At 35.1% G+C, this 18,721-nt stretch overlaps 1 protein-coding gene across 2 annotated transcripts in view; it reads right to left on the minus strand.

Annotated features, from left to right (window-relative positions):
- Positions 1-18,721, minus strand: part of ATR (ATR checkpoint kinase) — a 39,201-nt gene that overhangs the window by 1,704 nt on the left and 18,776 nt on the right. The window contains exons 24-46 of one of the 2 annotated variants that reach the window (XM_014877919.2): positions 18,360-18,475; positions 17,355-17,475; positions 16,348-16,485; positions 15,020-15,227; positions 14,342-14,520; positions 13,592-13,756; positions 13,138-13,229; positions 12,481-12,572; positions 11,931-12,108; positions 10,586-10,762; positions 10,038-10,197; positions 9,335-9,514; positions 7,906-8,048; positions 7,412-7,509; positions 6,472-6,701; positions 5,622-5,756; positions 4,872-5,072; positions 4,413-4,556; positions 3,503-3,653; positions 2,669-2,825; positions 2,390-2,543; positions 1,355-1,506; positions 999-1,104 (exon numbers count right to left, since the gene is read on the minus strand). In XM_014877919.2, the coding sequence (XP_014733405.2) occupies positions 999-1,104; positions 1,355-1,506; positions 2,390-2,543; positions 2,669-2,825; positions 3,503-3,653; positions 4,413-4,556; positions 4,872-5,072; positions 5,622-5,756; positions 6,472-6,701; positions 7,412-7,509; positions 7,906-8,048; positions 9,335-9,514; positions 10,038-10,197; positions 10,586-10,762; positions 11,931-12,108; positions 12,481-12,572; positions 13,138-13,229; positions 13,592-13,756; positions 14,342-14,520; positions 15,020-15,227; positions 16,348-16,485; positions 17,355-17,475; positions 18,360-18,475 (3,477 nt within the window). Of the gene's footprint in view, positions 1-998; positions 1,105-1,354; positions 1,507-2,389; positions 2,544-2,668; positions 2,826-3,502; positions 3,654-4,412; positions 4,557-4,871; positions 5,073-5,621; positions 5,757-6,471; positions 6,705-7,411; positions 7,510-7,905; positions 8,049-9,334; positions 9,515-10,037; positions 10,198-10,585; positions 10,763-11,930; positions 12,109-12,480; positions 12,573-13,137; positions 13,230-13,591; positions 13,757-14,341; positions 14,521-15,019; positions 15,228-16,347; positions 16,486-17,354; positions 17,476-18,359; positions 18,476-18,721 lie in introns of both variants that reach the window. The other variant, XM_014877918.2, reaches the window with a different exon arrangement.

Below are 18,721 nucleotides of genomic sequence, written 5' to 3' on the forward strand. Positions count from 1 at the left end.
AAATAAATGCAACATTTTCCTAGCCTGTTTCTGGAATTCTGGATAAAATTTAAGTCAAAATTATGAGCAACTGAAAATGAAGAAGTCGAATTAAAGAGGTTGTGCTGAGCGTCTCAAAATGAGCTGTTCCAAGGCCCACTGGAGTTGTTATTTCATATCAATTACACTCACACTTTTTCTTTTAAAACTCAAGCATAACTTTGGCACCTCTCCAGAAAAAGCAGTTAACATATACAACTATGTGGGTGGTATTGTAAAAGAAAATTATGTAGACACAGCCTGGTTAGTAACTGTTTGAAGACCAGGAGATTTTCTGTACTGAAATAGCCCAGGTAAGTTCTTTGTTGTGGTACAGCTTCAGTGATTTATTTTTCCTTATCTTAGCTGTTGTGCTTTCAGTGCTCCCTAAGTATTACCTGCTATTACATATTTATTTTCATTAAATAGTCCTTTAAAAAAGTAAAACTAGAAAGGGACAAATCAGAAATTTTGCACAGAGGAAAGATAATAAAAAATAAGCTATACTTTGGATGAATAATACAGTCTTCAGCAGCAGCTCATAAGAAATCTTAATTTTAATCACTTAATTCTTGATATGTGCCAAGGCACATATTTATTCAATAATAAAACATTCACTCAGGAAAAGCACAAAAATACACATGGAAAGGACTCCAGATGTTACCATCACTGTAAATCTGGAGAACTGTGCAAGTGAGGGGTAACAAGATCCATTGCTTCTGCTGATGTTGTCTTTGATCTAGTAACACTAACAAGAGAATTACAGACTTTTTTGTTTGATTCTTTAATAGATAAATAACATTTTTTATCAGTATTAAAAAACTCTATATATCAAAATTATGAACAGAGAGATAATAAAGAACAACCAGAAAATTTTTTAATGGAAGAAAAAAAAAAGACAAAGTTTCAGTTAGGAAATACGTAATTCGTAACAATAATGGACATTTGAATACCTTAGGTTGCGTTTGTTTTAAACTCACCTTTTCATTGACAACTTCTCCAGTTTCATTCACCTGGGCTTTTGTATTCCCTTTAACAGGTTTACTCCATTCCACAAGAGGATCATGGAGAAAAGTCTTCAAGACACTAAATAAATAAAAAATTTAGAAAAGGATATGATACATAAAATACATTTAATTTTCAAAACACAACACTGACAGGAGCCTGTAGTTAGTGCTGAATATTTATACTGCTTTATATTTAGCTCCATGTCATGGTGAGAGTGAGCTGCAGGATAGGCATATGCTGGAAGTGCCAGATTCCCCAGCAGTCACCGTTTCCCACGTGTAGAGTTCAGGCAGCTTTGAGGCGTTTGTAGCAAAAGCAGTTGCCCTACCTCATCAGAGGCTCCCTCTGATCACGCATCAGCCTCAGGGTGACCTCACAGGCTCTTCGGAAGAGACCTTCTGTTCCCATGGGACCCATCCCATTAACCATGTTGTGAGTGAGGCGGAAAGGAACGATTTCCGGAACTTCAAAAGTTTCTCCCTTTACATTGAGAAAAAAGGTAAGCCCCAAGTGTTTTAAGCATTATTAAACAGCAATATTTGCATTGGCTTTAGGTTTTTTCCTCCATCTTTGTCAGTGACAGTTTCCCAGCTGGCAAGAGATGTTTGCTCAGCTCACAGCCCTACTCAGATAAGGGGAAATTACAGTGAGTAAATAATTTGTCCAAATAACCTCTTTTTCCCTGTTTTAACACACTAATGCATATAAAATGTATAAAATGTTGTTCTTAAATACATATTTAAGCTCTGTAGTCTCACTGCAAAATGCTAACTTTTATAATATGCAATTCAGCTTAAAAACATTATATAAGACAATTTAGACTTACTAAAAAGAGCCAGAAGAAATAACCTAACAATATTTCTACCTCACTTATCTGAATTAGAAATGCCACATCCCACACCAAAAGCATCTTTCAAATGAAACACTAAAACTCCAAATCCCAATCTGGCCGTAATTTCTGCTGGTTTTTTTACAGAACCATTGGAATTTTTGTGCCAGAGAAATTCTCCACAGCAGCAGAATTCTGAATGTAGAAATTATAGTTTTGTTTGGAGGCTGCTAGTGAAGAGAAGAGTCACAAAATACAAAGAGTCTAAAATTTGGGCTGTTTCAGTGTATCCACATCAGGTCATCTGATACTGACTAAATGAAAAAGTTGGTTTTCATTGAATGCAGCACACAGAACGATTACATCCTCTTTACATATCCTAGGCTTTCTTGGGGTATAAATACAAGACAAAGTGAGGCAAAGAACACAACGGATATGCAAAAGTTAAAACTTTGAAAAAACCCAAGACAGTAGAAATTTATAACTTATATTAATATAATATAGAGAGCACATTCAGCAAGTGGCATTTCTCACCTTATTGAAAAGGCAGTTGAAATCCACATGCACACACTCCCCAGTGAAAGAATCAAACAAGATGTTCTCCCCGTGGCGGTCTCCCAGCCCCAGGATGTATCCCACCATGGACATGACGGCCACGGAGCGGCAGTAGGCTGACCTGCTGTTGTACCTGTGGAGATACAGGCAGCTCTGAGGCACTGCCTGCCTTAGCTGTCCTCATCCTGGAGTCCCATCAATTCTTGGGGAAATACACTAAGTACATGTTCTTGAGCTGACCCAATCCCAGCCACTCACCATGAAGTAGGATCAGGAAATGTTCTAAGAAACCATTCATGAAAGAGAGGAGGGTGACGAGGCAGAAGGACCTCTTTGAACATTTTCAGCTTTTCAGGCAAAGGTGCTGACTTTGGAAGCATGTGCTGCCGCAGTTCTTTCCCAGTCATATAAATACCTGCAACAGACTTCTCAGTTAGGCAGAAAAATCCCCAAACACAAAACCTTATATATACTATTACAATATGGTAACTTAATGAAAATAAATGTCTCCATAAAGTTGAAATAAGTGATCAAATGAAAAATAATCCATAAACCATGTTGGTTGTGTAATACAGGAAAGTTTTTCCCCAAACTTTTTTTTGCACTGAGCAGAAAGCTGCTTTGTTAACAAGAAATTCAAAAGAAATCTAATCTTTCCTCTGGAAAGTTGCTGTATTCTCAACCTTGATTCAATTGTTTATTATCTTAATTATCTCACATAAATGTAACAGAAATGAAAAATAATAAATCAAATCTAAATAAAAAGTTTGCAGTATTTTTTATTATTCAGTGCTGCACACACATCCCCATGCTGCTGAAACAATTTACATCACTGTATGTAGGGAAGTATTAAGATGCCTGTGGTATCAGTTCTCATAAGGAATTATTCATTCCAAGCACCAACCCTCTTCCATTTTAGAGCAAAAGTCTACCACACATATGAATAATAATATATTACAGATAGATAAAAATATATGTGACTACATCTTCCTAGAATCCCTGACTCTTGCCATTTGTTTCATTTACTTAATAAGATACAAGCCCTTTAAAAATATCTAAAAATTTTGACTATAGTCAAATCTATTTCTTTACCTTTCTCCTTATAAAGTTTTATCAGGATATTTCTAAGACCAGCAGTGTTATTCACCCACTCAATTATGCCACATTCATCATTTAACGGAATCACTGCGTAGGTGCGGATATGGAGCTCTCGCCTACGGGACTCTGCATCTTTTCTTAAGCACTATTCACAAAAGGAAAATGAGATTAACACATAACACAGATAGGATCATAATGGATCTATAGCATTTACATTCTATCTATAACTACTTTTCAATCACACAATCTAGAATTTATAAATCTAAGCTTCACAGTCTGCAGCAGATAAAATTAAAGCAAAATGTGCATCTGCTCTCCAAAGTAAGTTTTAAAAAGAGGATTTTGCAATAAAATACTCAAATTGTGTAACTTGTACATGGCTTAAATCCCTTAAAAGCAATATTTGAAATAAATGTTTTAGTGTTTCAGAGATGCTGTCATTTGCTTTAACCTCACAATGAAGACATGGCACCTTAACCTTAAGCATATTTCTGAAAAGCAAATAGAACTAAAATAAGAGGTATGGCAACACCTTAGTATGAAAAGATTAATTTACTTATGTTTTATAAAATATATTAGAAATTACTAAATAAGAAATATTAAGCATGACAGCAGAAAGTCTGCAGGTTTTATTTTTTATTATAAATAATCTATCCTATCTGTTTTTGCTGGAATAAGCAATTGTTTTGGCAGAATATTGAAATTTTTTAGTATTTTCACAAGTCTGTAAGAAGTCATACAGTACCAATTGCTACTAGTTTTTGCTGCAATAAGGTATTTTGAACCAGTTTACTTTTCTGCCAGTGAGTTTTATCTCAAGCTAAATTGGCTTTTTTTTGTCAGACAGCTCAGTGTTCTGCCCTGTCAATAAATATAATGCACCTGATTGTCTCATTTATCAAACCTTATTAATAAGGGAGTTGAATTCCATGAGCCGACAGTCTTTTCTTAGATCATCTTTTGGCTTGCACATCATAATGTAAGATTTTCCATCTGAACCTTTCAAGGTGATCTTTTTTGGCTTTTGAAGTGAGGCAAGAATTTCCACCTAAAGAAAAATTAAATTCTTTACTAACATCTGTATCAGATTACCCAAGATAAAACGTGTAATTGTAATAAACCACTGCAACCAACTGTGTTAGCACTTCCATGGTGCTGCGGCACATTAACCTCACACCAAAACTTGTCTGTCTGCCAAGAGGCCACACCTGCCACAGGCTGCTGTGACAGAATCCACTCAGCTTCCATAAAAGTAATTATGGAATTTCCTACTCCTTCCTCCCACTTCTAGAGAACAGAGAGGTATTTGCAGCTATGTTTGTTTAATATGAAGTGAAACAGCAGGTGCCAACGAGAGCCTTACCGTATCATCAAAGCCTGCAATGTAGGCCCAGCAGCCAGGAAAAGGGTCATGGTTAGCATGGGTACCAGGAATTGAAGGAAGAGTTGGTATCATTACAGATTGTAAGGGAATGAGAATTTCACTGAATGTGTGCTCTTCTACTAATCTTTTCAGTGCTTTGAAATGGATATTCATGCTTAATGTCGAGCTGTTTCCATCAACCTTGGAAAAAAAAATCAAAGTTAGAAATAACATTTAAAGTTAACTAACACTTAAAATAACGCTGCCCTTTCACATTAACTAATAATAGATTAAAATAATAAATGCTGATTGTAATAAGAAGAACAGCAAGCTACATTTCAAATTAAATAATCAGGAAGTAAATATATCTGGCTGTTATGACAGATTTATTTTTCACTTTGAATATAAATACAGAATAATGAAAAAAAAAAAACTCTGAAAAGTAATGATATGTGAAAGTACAAAACAATGTAAAGCCCATGCACTGTTAAACAAGCCATTACGTGCTAAAATATTTTATGGTGTTCTTGATTTAGAGCTATTTTACAATTTACTGCAGTTTAGCAGAAACTGCAGTAATATTATGAATTAATAATAATATAATATTGATATATGATAATTATTAATAGAACAAAATATTATTAATAAAATTAATATAAATTAGCTAATGAAAGCACCCAGAAGCAGCTTTTGTATGACATTCTTGAATAATCCTACAACATGCATTAATTTGTTTATTTTTGTAAGTACCGGTTTGTTGCAGAGTTCTAACAGCTTGTCTGTAAGGCGTGTGGCATCTCCAATAAATTTTCCTAAAGATTCCTTCATGTGAATAGCTCTGTTTAGAATTTCCTTACATCTATTGACACGCATAGGGTAAGAGGACTGGAACAAAAAGGAAAGTTAAAATTTATCAAACAATGAGTTGAAGAATCTCCCCCCAGTCATTAATATTCTTTCTCCATTTATTGCTTATCATATTAAATATCTGGAGAAGGATGTGCTTCAATTGAAAAGCTGAAGTGGTACTGTTGGTGAGTGTGTGGGGGGTACTTCTGAAACCATTTTCGGGAGTCCCATAACATAACATAACATAACATAAAGGCCAATATTCAAGAATATGTCAGTGTATGCTGAATGTTATTTCATCAGCCTAAAGATACAGTATGCAGCACGTTTCCCAGTCTGCTTTGGAATGACCTTTCTGCCAAGTAATTAATTGTGCATCTATCTAAGTTGATTCTTTAATTATAGGACTGTAAGTACTATAGCACAATTAGTAAATGCAACAAAATCTGTTGCCCATAACGACACAATTCATCAGCTATTTGTTATTCAAATTTCCTTTCCTAATACACCATACAAGTTTGGATGCATATTAGCATTCCATTTTGGAACATTTAAACTGTAATATCTGAATTAAAACTGCAATAAAATAATTTGCAATGATGGCATTGATATCCTCTTTTACAACACTGAATCACAACAAATGAAACTCTCAAATCCTTCTTATCAGCTTAGAGTAACATAGGTTATATTACATTCCTGAGAAAAACAGTTTTGCAAACTAAATACAGGTGTAGCTGTCATATCAAGGTACCTTGGACACAGCAGTCATCATCCACATTGCTTGCTGTGGATAGGCTAAAAACACTTTAGCAACAATCACCATCAGAACTGCAAAGACTTCATCATGAGAATGGCAGATTCGGGAGATGAGCTGAGAAAAGGCTGTCAGGAACTGGTAAGGTGCCAGGTGATTTGTGTGCTCTGTAATAACCTTGTTTATTTTAGCCAGATCATTTTTCATTTGAACACGTTCTGAACGACCTGCTGAAAAATGAAAAGACTATGTTCTTGGTTCTCCCCACTGGAAATGAAAAGTCATTTAAATCAAGGCTATAGAATTATATTTTGTTGGCAGTTTTATAAGCCAAAAAAATTGAAGGCAACAAAAAAGCTCCTACTGTAAAGCTTCATTCCAGACCTGCAAGCAATGTTTGCAATTTTCATTTGTACCAAAATCTACCACCTAAAGTATATCTATGGTGTTAGTTTCACACGCCTTTATGCTGCTGCCTACAAGATTTTTTACCCCTTCATTTCATTAAAATGAGGCGGAAATTTTCAGTAAATTCCTTAAAAGACTGGAACCAAAACAAATTGAAAAAAAAGCCCCAAAGTCTAAGACTTTACTGTAGCAAGTGCATACAAAACTACTACTCATCACTCATGAGGCACCTTAAAAGTGGTGATCAGGGGCATGCAAGGATTTTTCCTGTATCTAATGACTTCAGTTCCCCAATGAACAATGCTGTCTCATTATAGACTTGAAAAAATTATGGAGGATTAATTAAAATAATTAACACTCTCCTGCATATTAACATCCTGTATTTTACAAGAATAGTAGTACTTTCTTGTTTCCATATAATCTCAGGCAATAAATCTAAACAAAGAACAGTAAATATACTTCACTGCTCTTTCAATCAACTATTCAAAAGAATGACATGGGAACTATGTACTGGGAATAAAAGTTCTACCTTTATCACATTCATATGCTTTTGCTCCAAAATCCAGCCATAAAGACAGCATTCTTGGCATTGACTGATAGATGAATTGGTTTCCATACTGTAGAGACCTGTGATTACATGTTTAAATCAAAGTATGTTAATGTATATTAGAAGTAATATAAATTTTACATTCTCATTTGTTTAATATTCCATTCTAACTTTAGAAATTTATGTCAGCATTTTAATGCATCTGCAACAACCAAAAAATATACAAAGGGTTTTTTTTATTACTCAAAACCACAGATTAAATAATTAACTGTCTGACAAAAGACACAATTGCTTAGTCAGAAGTAAAATTAATTATGTAAGAAAACAAAAAGGAAGCATGTGGCATTTTGTTTTACAATAGTGGATAAAAATTGGAGTCAGTCTGAATTGGTGAAAGACAATATATTCCTAGAAAAATGTTTTTCCCAGTATAATTATCATCCTTTTATAGAAAGTAAGCAAATTTCCCCTCTAACCTCCCAAAGTGATGAACTATGTATCTGATCAGATCTCCTTGTTTTTCCATCTTGTTGTCAGTTACCATTGGCATTAATTTATCATAGTATTTGGCAAGATAAAAATGTCCATCTTCCCATTCTGGCAAGAAAACTGTAACATCCTGCAACAAAATCAAAATGAGATAATTACTTCTGAGAGGATGCTAACTTCAAATAAAAAAATTTAAAAAAATATTCTCAAGAAACAAGAATCTAGTATTGGTTACATAGTGCTGACTACAGGCAAAAAAATTGTTAATTGTTAACCGTGTAACTCCAAAAATTCTAATTTTGCCTCCAGAGAATTGCCTCTACAAACTAGAAGTCTGTTTTTAAAATACCTGTTGGTTTTTGAGACAGACAGTTTAAGACAGAATGATATGAGATTCCCGAACCTGATGCATTAAAATCAGGTTCCTGACAGTACTGAGTTTCTTAGAGCTTTTTGAAGAGTGAAACAGCACGATGTTAACAGTTGGACTCGATGATCTTTTTGCCCTTAATGAATCTATGATTCCATATTTTTCACATTTCTGTTTTCCTTCTAAATCATGATGTTTAAAAGAAAAACAGAAAATGGTGTGACATGCATTAGAAAATAAATAATTGGTGAGAGGCACATCCCTTCTCTAGTAACACTGGCTTCTTTCCTGTGCCAATATTAGCAGAGTACTGAGTGTTACTATTTTCATAGAATTTGCTGAAATTTCATTTGTTTACATTATTTCTACCTTCATTTGATTTGATACATTTACATTTTTCTCTAAATAGCTTTTACAGAAGTATGTTATTTAGTAAGACAGTAGTAACTATTAACTGTATCAAAGGCCAAAACTTGGACAGGAGACATGCAGCTTTTAAAGAAGCACAAACATCTACCTCTCCTATTGCTTTAGGAGGCAATATTAATCAATGCCAAAAAGTATTTCACAGGCATTACAAGATGAAGCATGCAGTGCTGTTTAAGAAGATCATACCAGTTGTCCCTTGTCCTAATTCTTCAGAGACTGGAAGCACATTTAAATCACAATTACAAGTCACTACCAGAGAGAGAAATAACACTGAAGAGTAGTGCAATGGATCACTAAGGCAGCTCTGTGTATTTGGAGTACTCCACATTTTAGTGAGGAATTCTAATCTATGCAAGCATGAGAACAAAGCCATGCTTCTGTAACCCGTTTGTTTTAAAAGAATTATATGAACTGTAATCTTCCCTGTACTGATGTGTTACATTAAACCTGGCTAAGACAGGTAAATCTTTACAAGAAGAGCTGCTACACATCGATGCACTATTTAATCCCATTTATGTTATTCTTGGTTGACATCATCAGGAGCAGAACAACAGTTACTTAAGGAATACATTATTATTCAAAGCTCCTGCTTTGTTAACAGTAGTATTCCAGATTACCTTATACTTTTTCATGACTGCATTGCTTTCAAAGTTAGCAGTTTCTTCCATAAATCTGCCCACTAGCAGCATTGCCCGACCATGGATAAGCTGATTTTTGCTATTGCTGGGTGCTTTATTTTCAGGGAAGCATAAATCAACCCCCTTCTGGAGAACAATTAGTGCTTCATGAACTTCACCCTAAGGGAAAGACAGAAAACATTTTATATACTTCAAATAAGAGAGATGCAAAACTTCCCTCTTAGAGTTGTTATTAAGGCAAAGCTCTGTGTCCCAATGTGTTCTAGGCCATTCTGGCTGTGGTAACTGAATATTACTGACTGCAAATGCTTCTTGTATTTCCTCATTATCTCAGCATTGTTGAGCCTTTAGGTGTACCACAACAATTTCTCTCATGTTTGCTGCCTACTGCTATTAGTTAAAAGGAAAGAAGAGGTCTGCTATTCAGATAATTTAAATTTGCCTGGGCTGTGTTGACAGAGGCAGGTAATCCACTAGTTTTATACGAAGGTGTCAGGAAGGCCAGTGGATACAGAACAGGGCTGACCAGCACCTGGATGATCAGCTGCAATGTGTTGATAGTCCCAGCTGACATATCTTGCTTTACATATGCTGATTGCGTGTCTTCTTTTTCTTGAAAAAAACCCTCAAAATATTATTTTCTTGCATGTAGGAAATTAAATTCCATTTTTGTTTTCCTTACCTTGGACCAGAGCCACTTTGCTCTTTCTACATAAAGTTCTGAGAGTGTTGATTCCCCAGCGTTCAGCAGAGCATTGTAGGCAGTCTGGTGATGCCCAGCTTTCCTTGCAACTCTGGCACTCTGGAGCCAACACTGACCAACAAGCTCACTGTAATCCTGGCTGCAGGGACATTTTTGCAGAAAATGAAACATTTCTATTTTGAGTGCTACTTTAAAATCTGAAGTAAAAATCACAATGCATTGAAACACAAGTTGAATTTCTCAAGAAGTTACATACTACATAAGGATAATTTAAAACTATTTTAATACATTTGTTTCACCTTTTCTTCCATTTAGAACTAGAAAAAAAATACACTTTCTCCTTGTTTCTTGCTTCTCTTTCCTTTAGACATCACTTCTCCTCCTTATTTTGAAGGTACATAATATTGGAGGACTACTTCTGTCTACAACAAATTCCCAGAGTTTTATCTTCCCTTTTGTAATACACATATGGAAACCCAGAGTATTACTGAAAATACAACACAGACAAGAAACAGTCATGTCCTCACCTTTTACTGAGACTAAGCAAAGCCCTTCTCAATGCTAAAATGGGTTCTTTTGCTCTGTAAGAGTTTTGGGTCATTTCAATACGAGCACACCAGTTCAGGGAATCTCTACTGTGGTCACCATCTGGTTGCTGAAACATTGGCCCAATACTGTGTTCCAACTCACACAGCATATGCAACCTGTGTTAGCAAAACAAAGGCAAAAAACTGGTGAAAATTGATTGCTGTTTGAGATACATGCAAATTTTACAAAATTTTGTAATTTTCTTTCTAAAAGCTGGCCCTGTAAATAATGTCACACAGTACGATTTATTCTAAAAAGCAAAAATGCAGCAAAAGCAAGCTCACAAAATCAAGAATTTATAAACTGATTAGTTTTTTCATCAATATTCCTTTGCCAAAGTGCTGAACAGCGAGACAATGTAGATCAGAGAGGAACTCAATCTTTAGAAAGAGTATTTCTATCCATTATTTTCAGCAACAATTCTTCAGAAAGTCTGACATTTTCAATAAATCCCATTTTAAAAGCAATATACTTTTACTTAAAGTGAAGTTATTCCATTTACATTAAAATACCATTCCTGTTTCTATCACTGTAAAGATGGAAAGCTGAGTGGTTGCAAATGTCCCAGTTCTCACTGGCAGAGAGGAGTGGGTACATCTGACAGTGAAAAAGTGATCCTTGAAAGGCTTCCAAGGAGCCTGGATCAGCCGTTAAAGGAAACAACTTTGAAACACTTCTTTCTCAATACCCAAACTTCATTTCTCAAACAACACTGCAGAAACTACCAGCTGAAAATAGAATGGAGATGTAACTAAAACACACACTTCAGCTGGCTTCAGCCAATATCTTGCCATAAGGATGCATTTACAGTGCAGAGGAAGTATTAAGTCTTTTTATTCAAAAAGGCTACTCACTTTTTAGTTTACTGCAGCCAAATTAAAAGTTTATTAATAAAGAAATGGGTTAGGGTTTACTTCTTGCTTGATAAAAAAGGGAGTGCTTTTCTGTCTCCATACAGATGAAAAGCAATGCTCTTAAGTTAATGGAGTTACTGGCCTATTTGTACTACTTCAAGCATGGAAATAAATTGCTGGGTTTTATTACCTGATGTTTACATTTGCTTGCTAGCTGATTTGGAAAGACTATATCACATAGTTTTATTATGAATGTTTTCCATGGAGGATAAATATAAGTTCTTAATTAATCAAAGGCTTTCAGTTGGATGAATATAAAAAAAAAAGTGACAAAAATGTACCATTTACTATAAAAATGCAAAGTTCTTGCTGCTGCATACTTGATTATATCATTTCTGAATTTAAAAATGGTGATATGAAAATGAGAAACCTGATAATGTGTTCATATCCTCGCTGATAGGATCCTCTTTCAAAGCTTGCTGCTGAAAGGGGCACAATCTGTTCTGCTCGAACAACCTTGAGCGTCTCGTAAAAAGCTGCTTCATTTTTCTTCTTGGCTGATAATAATAAATGTCCCAGTCTGACACTCCAAGTAGTGGACTTCACATCTTTGGGAAGAAAAAGAAGACTCTGCTTCTTTAAGCAGCTTAACCTAAACATGCTTATTTGTCTTAGCATACCACTGGAAAAATAACTTTTTCTCAGAACTAAGTAATTGCATGTTAGTAACAGTGTATAATTCAACTCTACAATCCACCCAGCCAAACAGACTCAAAAGATACAAGCACTGGAAACTTCTGCTCAAAGAGTGTACAATCAAATACAGTTACAAAATCCAGAACACAGTCAGAAACAACCTTCCAGTTAGTAAAATCCTAAACAGACAACAGCTGCCCCTTGATTCAAGATGATTAAACTAAAACATACATTTGTTCAGAAATTCAATGAAGTATTAATACTTTTATGTAATGAAAACTTACCTGAAGCCAAATAATTTTCCAGTAAATCCCATTGTGACAGTTTCCAGGCTGCTTCCACTCTGTAAGTGTTCAATTCAGAAATCCATTCAGACCTATTAAAAGAAAACAAAGGCAATACAATTTTGTGCTGTCTCCTCTCAGTATGTTAATCCTACATTATATTAGCAAGTGTTCTTTACATAAAATTTCTCTTACTTGAAAAGAGGCAAGATAAGCTTGCTTCTAAAGATAGCCAGTAAAACCAAAGGACATGCACTGATAACAAGTAAGAGCTGTACAACATGATCCCACAAACACAACCTCCAGAGAGTGCATTTAAGTTCTGCAGTATACATCAAAAACTACCAGCTTTTAATCTATCTACCTATTAGACTAAAAATACCAATGGAATCAGTGACGTGAAACAATGCAAAAATTCTATCCAAGAAATTAAAGCACATACCAACACTGCTTACAGTGCAGACAAGAACTATGAAAATTTCTGGACTTCTTGAAATAAATAATTTAGAGATAAAGCACTCAAAGTTTTCTAGCTTCACATTGCTAATTCAATTATGTTTAATAAGCCTCAAATGTTTGATAATGAGCAGAAATGGCTACTGAGACACAGATTTATACCATTATTCAAATGAACTGTGTATTAGATGCTTACAGTACCTGTTTGCAAGCACTCCATTGACCTGAGTTATTACAGCAGATAACTGACCAAGGCCTAACATGGACTTCACTGCACCATGATAGTGAATAATCTAGAAAGAGGAAATAAAACCAAAACAACAAATGAAAACCCCACATACACATTAATGAAATTCATGGCAATCTGAAGACAGAAATATGCCCATTTGTGTGCTTTTTAGAATAAAAAAAGGCATAAATAATTGCACCATAAAATAAATGATCATTCAAAAAACCCAGTAAGAGATTTGTTTCAGTTCATAAGCCACTTCCAACAGCAATAATTATTTAGCAGCTGGCACAATAAACACTTAAAATTCCCATTTTATTTAAATATTCTGAAGTCGGTTTTTTGCCTTAGTCCTTAGTTGTCTGTGAGCTAAGATTAAAAATAATAGTATTTATTAAAAAAGAAAAAAAAAAGTTTTTTATTTACCTGATCAGGTTCCAGCTGGATAGCCCTATCATAGCAGGCTGTTGCATCTCTTAACAAGCCAATACTTTCATGTTCAAGGATTTGTTCTTTGAGAGATGGCTCTGCTTTCCGAATGGCACTCACCCCAGCCACTCCATCTGGCTCGTGCATAGCAGCATACAATTTCTATATTCAAAGAGAATTGCACATATGTCACTGAGGAATATAAACCATAGGGAACCACAAACAGGATCATCCCACAGGTGAAAATACTTATTGAAAATAATTACTATAACTTGCAACAACTTTAGCATTGGCTCTTTTTCTACTTTAGAATAAGTCACTTGGAATTTCTTCAAATGTGCTTTGGCTTTGTTTTGTTTTTTTGTTTTGTGGGGGGTTTTTTTGTTTTTGTTTTTTGTTGTTGTTTTGTTTGGTTTGGTTATTATAGTTGGCTGTATTTTCTGGGAAAAAGCATAGAGCCAACTTCAAAGCAATAAATATTACACTACCAACATTTAATTATTTTTCATGAATTTACAGTCTTTTATTTTACAGTGCAAAGCTATAAATTCCTTTTCATATAAAAAGCATGCCAAGTAAGAGAAAGAACTAAATATTGTTGAAAGACAGATGACTAAACATTTGCATTCAACAAGTGCCTAAATAAATCTTTTCTTCTTCCCATCACAAAGAATTTAACCAAGCTTTATTCATCATACACATTTTCATCTTAAAATAAAAAACAAAAGCCAAAAAGAACTTCAGTACCTGAAGAAATCCAAGATGTTCCTGGATATTTTGTTTCTTCTCTGTTATAAATGATTCAAAGTGCATCACAGCCCTTGTGTAAGCCTTGGAACGAAAGGAGGCCACAGCCAGTGTATCCTGGGGAATGAGGTCTAGAAAACGTGTGACATTTTGATATTCTCCATAGTCCTCACTTGATGCTGTTGAAAAAAAGACATATTAAAAAATTTGTGAATTGAGGTTTCATTTTTAAGAATACCTTATGCATCAAAATTCAATTAACTCATTTATCAATTTAGTGAGATAACTGTACAAATTAAAGAACGTGGTTTTCTCTTCTGTCAACAAAAATTAATTTAAAACTATTCTGGTGAACTTTCTACATCTTGCAAGACAGCATAGAATACTACATATTATATATAATATTATGCATGTAATATAATACAATATTCATTTAAACTGAATGTTTAGGAAACTATCAGGAAATTAACATTTCATTGTTCAAATTTTATATCTGTATTTCTTGCAACAAGCATTCAGAACAATCCATTTGGGGTGGAAGGTGTGGAAATCATAAAAGAGATTACATATTATACTAATACAGCATTTGCAAATGGTCATAATGTGAAGCTGCAAACATAAAGAAATACTTCTTTGAATAATATAAATGCAATTTTAAATAAAATAAGCATCCCTCACTTTTTAGATCACTTCTATCTTTGCTAGACTTGCCAACATTTTTCTCAGCAATGAGTGTTTGAAACTTGTGTCTCGCCCACTGGGTGAGATGATCGAGCATGGAGAACACAGTCTGTGTGCTCAGCTGGCTCAGATCAGATGCACTGTCCTCGAGTCTCCTGCTGGACTGGTCATCGTGTTTCAGAACAGCCATGATCTCCATGTAAACCTACACGGAGGTAAAATGACAAGTGTCACACCCACAGCAAAATAGTAGGAAACAGCAATTAAAACAAAAGTCCAACTAAAACACTAGATATTTTAAGTGTATATTTTAATAATTTGGAGACTATTTTCATGATCTTGTTGTCCCACAATCTCAAAAGGAAGAAATGGCAAACCAAGCAGCAGTTGTTGTCAAGGGATTCCCTACAGGGAGAAAGTCTTGAGGTTTCAAGACACACAAATGCTACTGCACCTCTTCTACAAATACAATACTTCAAGATTTGGTATGAATACAGTTATCTACTGGTTATGAGATTACAGATCTCCTTTTTTGCTTCTCTTTAAATAAATGTCATGACAAAGTATCTGTTTCTGTTTGTTTTAGTCCATAAAATATTAGTTAACACAAGTAACAGATGCTTACTGTGGATGTACTTGCTCACAGAAGAAAAATCATCACAACGCCTCTACACACCCACAATATTTAACACAGATATATTTTGTTTCACCCAGGACATGCTTACAGAGAGTCCCTGCAAACTTGCATCTCACTGTACATGCATGTGCTGCTCCCAGTAAAAGTGGCAGCACTTTGGCACATGCACTGACAGCTCAAGTAAATGGAAGGAGAGCAGGATGACTTCTCCCCCAGTCCTGCTTTGCTACAATACATCTACAAATCCTGCTCCACGTGAATCTGGCAGCTGAATAGTTTATCTACTGAAACTGTAATTGTATGCAAAGGAGAGGAAAAAATTATGAGCCTGAATTCTTGGAATTGTAAGAGTTCAATTTACTGGCTGTTTTTCTTGCACACTTCCTCTTTGTGCCACTCCAGCTGTTGATATTGCTGCAGTCATAATTAACTACATAATCTCTCATCCTAGGCCAAACTGATGGAAATCTGCAGAAAAACCATTCCAACACAAACTTGTACAAATATATTCAAAACCCTTTCAGAAAATGTATATTATTATTTACATTACTAATACACAAAAAGGAGTTCAACACATGAACAATTTATTAACAATTTATTCATGTAGGCCTACAGAGCTGAACAGCTCTAATGAAGAACAGCTCCTGACCATTCCTGTGAAAAACACTACTACCTTTTTTCATCTCACCTCTTGTTGATCCTCTTGACTGCATCCCAACAAAACATAGACAAGGATGTGTGGAAGCAGATAAATTGTCACTTTATAGTCATTTTTCATCATAATACTGCAGCAATCAAAAACTTTTCTGGCAAGATCATGTCGCACCTATAGAACAATATTATTTCCAGGAAAAACATTATTACAGAAGTGCAAATACATGAACAATCAATAGGTTTCCTTTTGCTGATGAACACAAAATCTAGTCCATCAAATAATTTTAAGATACCTGTCTCCTACAGAAGGTTCATCAGACTTAAATCTGCAACAGGGGTACCAGATGGCAGCTGCTATTACATGTAGCTAACAGCACAAAAAGACAGGTAAACACTGCTTACATTTCCACTTCTCTGTATGTTTTACACCATTGAGAACTTGCATTGGCCATAGAAAAAACCTTAAGGCTCAGAGTCTACCACTACACTCAGTCTCTCTTTTGCCCTTAAAAGGCTACAGAAAGTAGGATGTTATGACAACATTCAACTCTTTGTCTCAAAGAGGACAGTGTAGTTACTGAGCTACCGTAAGTCAATTCACTTCTTACAGTGGCTGATTTGGAAGTGACATTTTTGGTGGGTCACTTAGATATTGGAAAGGGAAAAGAAAAAGAAGATACAAGTACTTTTTATATCCTAGGACTGTGGAGCTACAGGGAAATCTTTCCAAAACTGAGAAGGTAAATCCAGAAGCATTTCAGACACTTTTCACAAGCATTTATTAGTGCCCTCAGTTTCACAAAGAGTGTCAGAACAATGCAAGTTTCCTTGGTTTTTAGCTTCGACACTGCCTGTGAAACCTCGCCAGGAACCAGTGCTGGGGAAGGGGAGTGCAGGACCCTGCTGAAGAAGCAGGAAAGTCCTGTAAGACACCTGTAGCCAACAGACATATTCTCCCATCCATCCCTGACCTGCAGAAACTGAAATGAGGTTCAAAGAGCCTTGCTGTCTTGCAAAGAGCATTACAGAAAGATTTCTTACCTTTGTTATAAGATAACCTGCCCATGTTGCTGACCATTCTGCAAAATTATCACCTAATTTGCTTAAGTAAATTGGCTTCTTCACCTTAGACCAGTTTACAGCCTTCTGATAACTCTTGTATCTGTAATTTTGAAATATTCATTTAATAAAACTAACTTTTCATTTAATACAGTAAACAATAGCACAATGTTAGTTATGAAATTCTCTCACTGGAACAATATTAAGTTCTGTCTTCTGAATCTTTAAAAATAGAATTAAAACCCCCACTTTCAGTAGTCAACATCTTTTATTCTAGAGCTTTTTAAAATGAAATATGAAATAAAAATTCTCATAACTTGTTAGGTTGTTTTGTAAGTATATTTTAAAGTGCTATTCATAATCAGTTTTAAGAAACGGAGTTTGATCAATATTTGAGTACTATGTTCTTGACAGGAAAAACCCAGAGCATACATGAAAGCTGAGAAAGGCAAAAAAGTCTGTTTTCTAAAAAGGTAAAGCTTATCACAGGTGAGCATGACTGTCTTCATGAGGAAATAGCAGAGAAACATTGATTATTTCAAGCTGAAACACCAACATAATTTGAAGTTTCAGTTTGTTGAATTAATGATAAAAATAATGTGAAGAAAAAGTAAAATTAAAACTCAATGAGCTCCTTCTACTTCTATAGAAGGTTGGAGTTATAGAATGCTAATAGATTTGAGTAGAGGGGAAAGAAAACAAACAAAAGCTTCAAAATATCATATAAGTCACTGCTCTAGGGACAAAGAGGAAGACCTGGACAAAGTATGAGCTCCGAGTTCTGCTTGTTTGATTTACAGAGAATTACATTCAAGTAAGCCTTAATTCAGCTTTTAGTAGAAAGACCTTACTTCAATTTTGTATATATACATATCACTCTTCCCAGAAAAGTGACAGTCACAAAACCATATGAGATTATTACTAGCCTGGAGAAAAAAAAACCATCCAGATCTGTTATGAAAAGCTGTTCTTTAAGCTGTCATATACCGTGTGTTTAAGTGAGGTTCCAAGATCTCCTGCACATGCTCAGGAAACCTCCTCCAAAGCCTGGAGCCAGGGCAGTCAGTGTTTGTCTCTCTACAGTCATAGATGGACAGTAACTCCTGAAAAGGCAAGGTTTGCACCACCAAGTCAGCACTCAGAATTTTTATGACCACAGTACAAAACCCTGTGCATATGATCAAAACCCTGTGTATATGATATGGTCTTTTCAACCTGAATGATTCTATGATAAGTAATGAGAGAGAAGTTACGGAATGTTTAATTCAGAAATCATAACTGCAAAACTGTCATCCAACACTGTTAATCCCCTGTCACCAGGCAGCTTTGATTTCAACTACTGATTCCCC

The sequence above is a fragment of the Sturnus vulgaris genome, chromosome 10, assembly GCF_052056855.1.
Source record: "Sturnus vulgaris isolate bStuVul1 chromosome 10, bStuVul1.hap1, whole genome shotgun sequence".
NCBI lineage: Eukaryota > Metazoa > Chordata > Aves > Passeriformes > Sturnidae > Sturnus > Sturnus vulgaris.